The sequence below is a fragment of the Euprymna scolopes genome, chromosome 2, assembly GCF_053919585.1.
Source record: "Euprymna scolopes isolate OS-2025 chromosome 2, ASM5391958v1, whole genome shotgun sequence".
Lineage (NCBI taxonomy): Eukaryota > Metazoa > Mollusca > Cephalopoda > Sepiida > Sepiolidae > Euprymna > Euprymna scolopes.
Window position 1 is genome coordinate 28605034 of NC_136483.1, and position 12096 is coordinate 28617129.

The 12096-nt window shown below is 33.2% G+C and overlaps 1 protein-coding gene across 2 annotated transcripts in view; it reads right to left on the reverse strand.

Moving 5' to 3' along the window:
• Positions 1-12096, reverse strand: part of LOC145290299 (uncharacterized) — a 73359-nt gene that overhangs the window by 7123 nt on the left and 54140 nt on the right. For both annotated transcript variants that reach the window (XM_080136476.1, XM_080136474.1), the window contains exon 3: positions 9334-9512. In XM_080136476.1, coding sequence (XP_079992602.1) covers positions 9334-9512 — 179 coding nt within the window. The remainder of the gene's footprint in view (positions 1-9333; positions 9513-12096) is intronic.

The window sequence follows — 12096 nt, forward strand, 5'->3', positions numbered from 1 at the left end:
ATAATAATAATGATATTAAATTAACATGTTTAATTATGTAAGAAAAATATCTTACAATATACATAACTGTTATGACCATGTTTAAGGCGTCACAAGGAAAACGGAACACGAAAATAGCGTAACAAAATGGGGTTTGTTATTACTGTACACATAGATTCGAAAAAGTTGTCAAAAAAACACATATATATTACAAATAAATGTTATCAAAGGCAAGATAAGTTACTTTTCTACCTAACTGGATATTTTCTAGTGTTTTTATTTAATGTAACATGTTTATTCAGCTCGAAAAAATACAGTGTTTACCGACATGTTGGAAAATTTAAAATGGCACCCGACTCTCTCTTAGACACGGTAAGGTTTGGAAAAAGAGTTATAAATAAAAAAAAAATCTAGGCAAAATACTGTTAGAAACTAGCTCAATATATGTTACCGTAACATAGGCTGAAATATATTGGGTGGGTTTTTAACAGTATTTTGCATATTTTTAAAATGTTTTAATTCCTTTTCCCAAACTTACCGTCTCAAAGAGAGAGTCGGGCGCCATTTTAAATTTTCTAATACATCGGTAAACACTGTATGTTTTTTGGAGCTGAATAAACATGTTACATTAAACAAAAACACAAAAACATATCCAGTTAGGAGGTAGAAAAGTAACTTATCTTGCCTTTGATAACATTTATTTATCATATATTTGTTTTTTGACAACTTTTTCGAATCTATGTGTACAGTAATACCCACGAAATGTATTAACAAGGACATATAACAGTGAAGATTGTGTGTCTTGTTGACGAACCACTTTGCTTCGTCCAACGGATATCAACAGGTACTACCACCACAACGCCCCTAAGCTGATTACTCTGAAAGGTGCAGCAGTATTTCTTTTAATTTCAATGTGCCCTAGACAGTTTCAATAGCTTCTACTTCTTGTGGGGGATTTATTATTCAAGGAGAAAAATTTATTTTCATTTGACCTGCAAGAGAAACGTTTTATTGCCATTTTCTCGCGTATTACCGTGGCCTTCGTTATAAAGATGGCCGGCCAGCTGAAAAAATGACGTCATCGCCGAGGTCCCAACAAGCAAGATATGTGGAACTCTTAGACTGTCAATAATGAACAGTAATTTTTACAGACAGCGTTACAAAACTTCAAAATTGGATTAAAATAAAGAAATAAAGAAAGAACACGATGATTTATACTGAAACTCATCTAATATTAATAATAAAAAAATAATAAAAACACAACTTATTTGTTTAAGTATATTAGCAATTGAATATTTCGTTGTATTATAGATTTTAAAGATTAGAATGCGTTCTTTAATTAATTATAAATTACATTTTAAAAAGTGAAGGAACACGATTTGATTTGAAATAAACTTGAAGTTTATTTAATATAATTAAATGAAAATTATGCATGTAAGATTATGAATATTTGAAGCAGAACACAAGCAAAACATTTGATATGAGTTAAGACAATAAACAAATATTAAAATTAAACTTTTTTTTAAATCAAAATGAATATTTTTTAATCAAAATGAACAATATTTTTTTTTTAATCAAAATGAATATTTTTTAATCAAAATGAACCACAATATTTTTTCAAAATCAAAAACAATATTTTTAATAAATTCATGAAATATTGCACAGTAAAAAAAATAATTAACCTAAAGAAAAAATCATGTTTCTTATTTAAGATTATTTCACCACATAACAAAAATAACATGCAAAATCATTTTTTTATATCCATATTTTCAGTTTGTTAAAATACGTGGGTTTGTATTACTGTACACATAGATTCGAAAAAGTTGTCAAAAAACAAATATATAACAAATAAATGTTATCAAAGGCAAGATAAGTTACTTTTCTGCCAAACTGGATATATTTTTTGTGTTTTTATTCAATGTAACATGTTTATTCAGCTCGAAAAACATACAGTGTTTACCGATGTATTCGAAAATTCAAGATAGCGTCTCACACCCTCTTTAACACCGTAAGTTTGGAAAAAGGTGTTATAAATAAAAAACTATTCAAAATACTATTAAAAACTCGCCGAATATATGTCAACCTATGTCACGGTAACATATATTGAGCGAGTTTTTAACAGTATTTTATCCGGTTTTTTATTTATAACATCTTTTCCCACACTTACCGTGTTAAAGAGAGAATCAGACGCCATCTTGAATGTTCCAATACATCGGTAAACACTGTATGGTTTTCGAGCTGAATAAACATGTTACATTGAATAAAAATACGAAAAATATATCCAGTTTGGTAGAAAAGTAACTTATCTTGCCTTTGATAACATTTATTTTTTTATATATTTGTTTTTTGACAACTTTTTCGAATCTATGTGTACAGTAATACAAACCCGTTACTTTTCTACCAAACTAGATATATTTTTCGTGTTTTTATTCAATGTAACATGTTTATTCAGCTCAAAAATAGTGTTTACCGATGTATTCGAAAATTCCAGATGGCGTCTGATTCTCTCTTTAACACTGTAAGTTTGGGAAAAGGTGTTATAAATACAAAACCGGATAAAATACTGTTAAAAACTCGCTCAATATATGTTGCCGTGACATAGGTTGACATATATTCGGCGGGTTTTTAATAGTATGTTGTATAGTTTTTTTTATATATAACACCTTATCCCAAACTTACCGTGTTAAAGAGAGAATCAGACGCCATCTTGAATTTTCGAACATCGGTAAACACTATGCTTTTCGAGCTGAATAAACATGTTACATTGAATAAAAACACGAAAAATATTTGGTAGAAAAGTAACTTATCTTGCCTTTGATAACATTTGTTATATATTTGTTTTTTGACAACTTTTTCGAATCTATGTGTACAGTAATACAAACCCAATTACGTTAATGAAATGAAATGAAAAGACCACGAGTGAACGCGCGTTTTTTTTAGTTTAGTTTCATATATATATATATATATATATATATATATATATATATATATATATATATATATATATAAATAAGTATTTTTAAATTTTATCTTTCTAGCTTTAAAAAAAAGTTTAAAAATTTTATCAGCCGACATAATTTATTTTTAAATATTGAAAAATTTCAGGAAAATTAATTTTTGCTAGATTTTTAAAACACGTGTTTTAAAGAATCAATGTTGTCTCGCATTTTCATTAGTTTTGTATGCTGTAAAAAAATTTTTTTTAATATTAGCAATTTATTTGAAGCTTCTTCTTTTGAATGGTAAAAAAAATAGGATGATAATATTGAATTAAATTATAGTTACATCGTGTTAAATACAGGGGGGGGAGCACGTTAAAACATACTTTGCTGAATGGAGATGGTGTAAAATCTTTTTTTTTACTGCATTAAGATTTTTTATCTTTCGGAAATGAAAATACTGTCACTTTTTGGTCCTTTATGATAATTTCCTCAGCAATTTGTAACGATGCACCGGGAAGGCATTTTAATAAAAAAAGAAATATTACACTGACTCCAAGACGTTACGAGTGCCTACCGGTGACTACCGGTGTCACCGGTAAGGACTATCCGTGATGACGTCAGCAGATTAAATTATTTTTGCCCACCGGCCATCTTGTCTTTTAAGACGGTCTTGGTATTACTCGCTGGAATTTGATAAAACAATTGATTACTTGCGTGGGTAGACTCAGTCACAAGTAACTGAGGACCAATAAAGCTTACCCGCGCCACCAGAAAAGGGGTGATACTGCCTAAGGGGGTTTCAACTAGTGCTGCTAACTTGATTAACTGTCTATTTTGAAAAGATGTCTAGTAAAACGGCCCGATAGTTATTCTGTGTTGTGGAAAACCCGTTTGGATACTATTAATTTGTTGCACGTAATATTCTTGAGTGACATCGGCTGTCGGTAAATAATGTTTCAATACTGCGAACACTAGAGTTGTGACCGGTGCATGTTGCGGTGTAGCTGAACTTTTCGTATCTGGTGAAAAATCGCCCGCAGTCGATTGGCGAGGATGTCATCATTTTAGGACTAGCGGTAGAGTAGCCTGTCTGATTTGGTTTCTTGGTTTGTGGTCAGGAGCTGTTTTCGGTATTACTCGGGCGTCTGTTAGCGTATTTTTCATTTTGTTTAAAAAATTATTGATTGTCTTCGATGGGCGTACGTCCACAAATTTTATATAAATGCAGGTGTACGTCAGGGATCGATCCTTGGACCTTTATTGTTTCTGATATTCATAAATGACTTACCTGATAAAATTGTTTTTGAGATGGGTATATTTGCCGACGACACCACGCTCTATAGCAGGCACGTGGGGAAAACTAATGAGCACATATCTAAAGTAATGGCCGAAACCCTAGAGGAAGATCTTCAGTCTGTAGTGGAATGGGGTAAAAAATGGATGGTAACGTTCAACGCTGCCAAGACAAAGCTAGTTTCCTTTAATAATTACATGAAACCTTACCAACCACAAATAGCTATGGCTAAATATATTTTTCCTGGGAGCATTTTGTTCAAGCTCCTTGGCTTAACGTTTACAGGTTGGAATAGATACATTGAGATCATTGCTAAGGCTGCTGCAAAGAAGGTGGTCTCTCTATATCGTGCTAGGAAGTTACTTACGCCTGAAAGTATCCTGTACCTCTACAAAGCCACCATTCGCCCATGTATGGAGTACTGCTGTTACATTTGGGCTGGTGCATCTGCTACTAGTCTCTCACTCCTGGACAAGGTCCAAAAGAGAGTCGCCAACCTAATAGGTCCTGAATTGTCATCTAAACTTCAGCCCCTGCCCTATTGACGAAATGTTGCATCCCTCTGCCTGTTTTACAAGTATTTTAATGATGGATGCTCTGACGAACTACAAGCACTTGTACCCCTCGACGAAAATACCCCCGACCAACCCAACAAGCAGCAAAGTCCCATCCCTACACAGTTGAGACCCTAGATGTAAGAAAGCTTTTTACTCTAATAGCTTCTTCCCCAGAACGGCAGAACTTTGGAATTCTCTTCCAGTTTCCTGCTTCCCCAACTGTACTGACATGCAGAAGTTCAAGTGTAATATGAACAGGCATGTTGCTGCTAAACTCCCTACATAGTACCCCTAGAACTTAGTAGCCCCCTACATCAAAGTGGCAATATGCCTTTTATGGGGTGAAAATGTAATTAAAAAAATGGCTGCATCATGATATTATGAGAGTAATGCCAGTTAGATTGTGGATTACATGGGGAGTGTACTAGGATTTTAATTAAGTAGGGTGGGGGGAAGGTCCGAAGGTGAATTAAAGGGGTAAGTTATGAGGTGGGTATGGGTGGGCGTTTGTAAGAGTATGATAATAATAATTTTCAGAAGATAACATATCGTGGATAATATGTAGTGATAACCCTAGAGGTGCCTTGTTGTTAGGTGTAGAGGGGTGCGTGTGAAATATAAGGCAAGGCATGAAGATAGGGGTGTAAAGTCGAAATACCTTAGTATAAAGAGTCCCCTTTATCCCCCAACTAAATGTATGTATATCCTTATCAAATAAATGACTCATTCTATATTATCCGATATATAGTATTTGTGAATTCATTTTCCACTTCTTTTGTCTCCTATATAAGCAACATTGAAATTTGTTGAACTTTATATCATCCCGATAAGTCTCCTTTCAAAGAATTGAATTTACTCTCTTTCTCTATCTACCCTCGTTATATATATATATATATATATATATATATATATATATATATATATATATATATATATATATATGAACCCTTTTTCGGGGTCAACGGCCAACTAGCACTGTGTATATTTGAGTGTATGTATATATGTGTTGGGGTGGAGAGGGCTCCCGTAAGCCATGGTGAAGGCGACCTTTCTAGGAAAAGCAAATCTCTGATTTAAAAAAACATAAAGCGGGAAACCAGTACCCGCATTAAGCTGGTCTGCAGTTTAATTTGTTGCTGGCTATCTTGCTCTTGCTTGTTGCTGGATTTCAACATTTTGAACCGAGAGAGAGATTTAGCTGTTGTACAAAGCTAAGACTCTGTAACATCATTTTTGTACAGATACTCCCTTAGGCATTTGGGCTCATGGACTTTTAGTGTCGGAGGGAGCGGTACTCGTCTGGCAAAACGTTGCAATCATATATATATATATATATATATATATATATATATATATATATATATATATATTACTGTTGAATTAAATACTCCCACATGTAGTATCTTTAACTGATGAAAGATTAGACACATGCATAGTATCCATTTAATAAAAATATATTTGCCCTCACACAAATAATGGAAGATTCTAACCATTTTTTTTTTTATTAATGAGGTTTTTTTACCATGAAGAACTGTTTCGTTGATTTACAAACAAGGCAGTGTTTTAATCTATGCCTCCTCAGCAGGGCTGATCAAACACCACCTCTCTTTAAAGAGCTCTACTGTAAACTGATCTAGTTTTTTTATTAACCTATTATTATTATTATTATTATTATTATTATTATTATTATTATTATTAAACATTTTCTTACTTGTGTTGTTCGTCTATTCCACAAAAAGTGTATTTTTATTTGTAAAACTGTATTTTATACAGTGTGTCTAAACCCATATATATACTAGTTATTCACTCTTTGGTTATTTACATTTTTCATGTATTTCTAGTATTAACTTGTTTTAACTTTGTTTACATTTATTTTAGGTTTATTTTGAAATATATACACATCAATAAACTGTATATATACTCATAGATTTAATACTGCACTATATGTTTTTTATATACGTTATAAATTTTATACGGAATTTTACATTGTTTTGGTTATATTTGATTAATTTGATATGACTTAATAGCGTCATTTATATCATGTTGAAAAGAAAAGTGTTTGCGGGTTTTAACTATTAAATTCAGATGAACATATATCGACTCAAACAAAAAAAAATATTGATCGAAATAAGCACCATAAGAATGAAGACTATTTTGCCAACACGAAACAAGTGTATTGTAAAAATCTTGCATGATGAAGTCGCTGAAGGCGTTTTTGATATCGTTTGAGTCACAGCTCTAGGAAGGTTGTCATCCAAGACTTGAAGAGCGCAGACAGTTCTCGAGATGCTTGAAAAAGTAGTAATCGGTAGGTGGGAAGTCTGGAGAGTATGGCCGATGACACAGTTTCGTAGACCAATTCATTCAACTTCTGGAGGAGAATTAGGCCTGTTCTATTGACTAACTTTGGATGTTGTTGTCAAAGTTTCTGATACAGTTTATTTATTTGTTGATAGTGCTTCGCTGTAATAGTTTCGCGTGCATTAAAAAACTGTAATAGATTAGACCGATCGCAGACCACCAAACAGTCAGTAATACCTTCTTTCGGTGCAACTATGGCTTCGTAAAGTGTTGTGGAGCTTGTCGGCGTCTAACCACTGAGCTGATCGTCATCAATTGTCGTAAATAACACACCTTTAATCACAACGGGTCGTTCTCTTGCGTAAAAAAGAGAAGATTATATTTTATAACAACTTTTCTTTTAGTTTTCGTTCAATTCGTGAGGCACTCATTTATAAAGTTTTTATTTTATTTTTCCAATCTCTTGTGTTGGGAATCGTTGTATACGTTACGTCTAATTCAGAAGAAAGTTCTCGAACAGTTGTGTATGGATTAGCTTCGACTAAAGCTGTTAATTGATCATTGTCAACATCCGATAGTCGACCACTACGCTCATCTTCAAGACTTCCGTCGTTGCCACGAAATTTCTTAACCACAATTTTGCTGTGCGTTCGGTAGTGGTTCCTGGGCCAAACGCTTCGTTGGTATCGCGAGTTGTTTCGGCAACTTTTCAGCCTGGCTTGAATTGAAATAAGAAATTGTACGCGTTTGATTGTTTTTCATCTTGTATTCAACGTTCTGTAAAGAAGACACTTGTTTTAAAACAATTGTAATTTAAACGACTAGATAGAGCGAAAAACGGCCTTTAAAATGGTGTATAAGGTAAAGGTATTATAAGGAAAACTTTTTGAAAATACATAATTTAAAATCAAAACTTATAATTCTGCAAAAACTTTATTCTCAACATAATATTTGTGTGTGTGTGTGTGTGTGTGTGTGTGTGTGTGTTGATAGATAGATAGACAGAGAGAGAGAGAGAGAGAGAGAGAGAGAGAGAGAGGAGGGGAATTGGGAATATATATATATATATATATATATATATATATATATATATATATATATATATATATATATATATAGTTTTTCCTTACATAATCAATAAACTAAATTCTTGGACGAGCGTAATGAATGTCTGTTCCCGGTAAAGAGGATAAAGCGGTTAAAAAAACCTTGCTACATGATTCCATTTTACATAAGCAGGGTAAGATGTGAGAGGGCGATATTCTGGCGCAAAACATCATCAACGTAATTTAAATATACTTTTATATTATTGATATGATTTGGATTGCGAGTTACTTACAACTTCTACCTAGTCATGACTGACGGAACAAGAGCATTCTACTCTCGTGGATTAAATAAATGGTTCCATTCAAAATTCTGTGCAGATTCCCGAATTCGACGGGAAAATTTCCGAGTTTGACAAAATACTCCTAACGAAGCGCAGAGGTTACAGAGAGGTTAATGAAAACAATAGTCCGAAGAATCCATATAATACGAATAATCAATCTTCATCTCAAAAACTTGGAACCTTTTAGATGAGTTTTTAAAACCCTGACGACAAGTCGCAGCCTCCTCAGGACACAGAAAATATACACTAAACGTTTTGTCTAATTAGAAAAAACGCAATATCTTTTCTGCTCCTGTGATAGGTATAGAGAGGACCTACCTCAGAAACGGGCAAGAATCTGTCTTGGCAGCAGGCTGAAAGACAGAAAAAGAAAAAAAAGAGGCCCAAGATGGCGGCTGTTGTCTTTTAAAGCATCCGGTCACGCGTAGATCTCGAGCAGTCTCGTGTGGTATATGCAAATTGGGTGTGTCCGAAACATTATAAAAGGCGAGTCGCTGGGAGAAGTGAGAGAAGCGTTTAAAACATGCGAATAGAGAACGTCGACGTGTATCTCGTGTTGTAAACAACGAACTCTACTCGACTCGTGATTAGCGAACCTCTGCTTGACGTTTTAACCAAAAAGTTTTGTTGCTTTGCGCTAGACAATGACTTCTGATACAGCTCCGTAGATCAACTTACTAGAGAAGATAGCTACGATACCTACTACGTATATCGGGGTTTAAAATCATCTTGGACAGATTATAAATAGATGTACACATTTTTCTAACTGTTTTTTTATATGGCTTGCTGGACTTTGCTATTGTTTTACAAAATGAATTTGATTTGATTCATTTGAATTCATTTGAATTTTAAATGCATAATAAAAGTACTTACTTCATTTATTGGTAGATCATTCCAATTGTCAATCAAATTACTTCGAAAGAGATCTGGACAAAGGACCTTTGTGCATTCTGCCGGTCCCCAATTCTCATAATTTCCATCACCTAAAAAGGATTCGCTAACAAAAAAGCCACTTCCTTTCTTGACAAAATATACCTCAAACCATTTACCACCTGTAATAGTACAAAACGGATTAGTATCAGTGTGCGATATACATCTTTGTATTATGAAATATGTAAAGAGTGAAAAACATTGTTTCTTAAAAAAATGCGTGATTTACTACGTAGCATCCTTACACACAGGTGACATATTTGACTTTTATAGCTAGATAAATACCACGAGAGAGAAAAATAAAAGATTTGATCGATGTAATGTATGATTTAATGTGTCTTGGAAGAACAATTTGTATCTTGCTTCCACGTTTACATCCTCATGGCTATACTAGTAGGACCTGTTAACCGGCGTTGCTCGGTGGAAGCATTGCCCTCCTCGTAAAAAATTAAAATACGTTTGTTGTTGTTGTTGTTGTTGTTGTTGTTGTTGTTGCTCAACACCCAACCTCATGTTAAGAACGTCTTTCAGGACGATTAACCGAATATCCTCATATTAAGAACGCCTTTCGGAATAGACACTCCATATTGTGAGTGGGATGGTTCAAATTTAAATTTGATAATCGCTGTCAGGCCCCTCACGCGCAAATATGAACTAAAAGAAAAGAAAATTGGGGGTTGGCAGGCCAGAAAGATTTATATTTGTTCTTCGCCCATGCGTACTTATATGGCGGCCAGTGTTTTGAAGTGTATAATACAGGGCTTTATATCTCGAGAAAGTATCCATCAAATATAAGTAAGAATTTCCTAATCACCATAGTGAAAAACATATAAAAGTCGTCATTTTAAAGAAAAGTGTATAGGTTGAACTAAAGTAAAAATTTATTTAAAAAAAAGGATTAATTAGTTTATAATCAAACACCTGCATAAAATATTGTGACTTCAACTTAATTCTAAGCTGTTAATGCCGAAAACAAAAAATTAACAATAGTACCCGTAAATGTTATTGTTATGCTTCAGATTTCTTTTTGTTTTTGGAGGGAGGAGTATCTGCGCGATGTTAATGCGTGCATAGGTACAGAAAAAATAAAATAATAAAAAAGAAACGCCCACTTATAAACAAATTTAAAGATAAAACAAAAAAAAAACACCATCATTGTCGCTTCGATAAGGAGAAATGAAATCGTAGTACCTGTAAATATTGTTTTTTTTTTGTATCAGGGTTTTTTTTTGTAGGGGGTAGTTTCGTGGTGATATTATGTGTGTAGGTAACTGTAAGGGTCTCATTACATAAATATTTTTGTATTTGGTTTAATATTTATAAAACGATTGCTTCGTGTAAAGAGAGCCGCCATATTTGTAATGGTTTAACGCATATATAATACATTTACATTTGCTTTTTTATGAAGAAAGCATCGTAAATATAACAATAAAAAAGAAAAATTATTTTTTCAGGAACATACGAAAAAAAAAAAAATAAAGTCCGCATTAATGAATTCGATATAACTCGAATAAAGATAATTTCTTGAACCACCGAGAGTATCATCGAATTAAGCATTGTTTATTTAATATTTTCACACAAAAAAAATCATAATTACAAAAAAATATTTCTACATTTCTTTTTTAGATTACATGTTTAGCATAATTTTTATATGTAAGATTCTAATATTTTCCCTAGCTTGAACTGTTGTGTTATGGGGGTTTATATTGGAGACATATATAACGGGGGCTCAGAATGATAATGATAATGGCATTTATATAATGAGAAAGACATTTATAATAGAGCTGAGATAGATGGGAATTCATTATTGAAGGAATGTGTAATACAGTTCTTTTACATTAGAGGGGAGATACTTGACTTATGATGGAGGAGGGGGGCACATTATTTGAAAGGGAGTTATAAAATGTTCATTTAAAATGATAGATAAACAAAGTACATTTACCTTTCAGTTGGTGGAATGACGACACGAAGACAAACAGTTACAAATTATAGGTGCTGATATTTATTCATCAGACGGCCGAATGATTGATGATGTCAAAGATTCAAGCCTTTTCGACTATATGGTCTCTCTTCTACCCTTCGCCTCTAAGGGTATCAGCCCCCAGTCTGACCCTCTCTCTCTCTCTCTCTCTCTCTCTCTCTCTCTTTGTCGAATCTCCAATGCTGACGATTACTACGATACTATCCCATTGATTACTGTACACCAAATAACCCTTATCCCCGAGTGGCTTCTGGGCCTTGATAAGTGGTGACCTCCATGTAAAAAAAGAAGAAATCCGTAAATTAAATTGTATTATTTTACCTATTTATTATATTACAGTTTCAACTTTGTTATTGTCTATTCTTTTAACTGACATTTTTAATATCCAGTTATTTCTAAAAGAATGGGAAATCGCTCTAACTCTGACATAGATAATATTTAGCTATTTCTAAAATAATTAACAATCAACTGCATTCCTATGATTTCAATTATCCATTATCTTTCAATACTTACATACAGGGTTCAATTCTAGCCTTTTCCTAATATCATTTTCACTTATCTAGTCCGCCTTCTTACTTACATGAGAAGGGGACATCCCTTCTTATGTAACACTCCTCCCCTTCCTATTTTTCCAAAAATGTACGCATTTTTAAATTGCAGTACGTTTTTTCTTTATATCCGTACAACCACTTGGCTACGAAAGATCAAACACCATAAAAAACTTT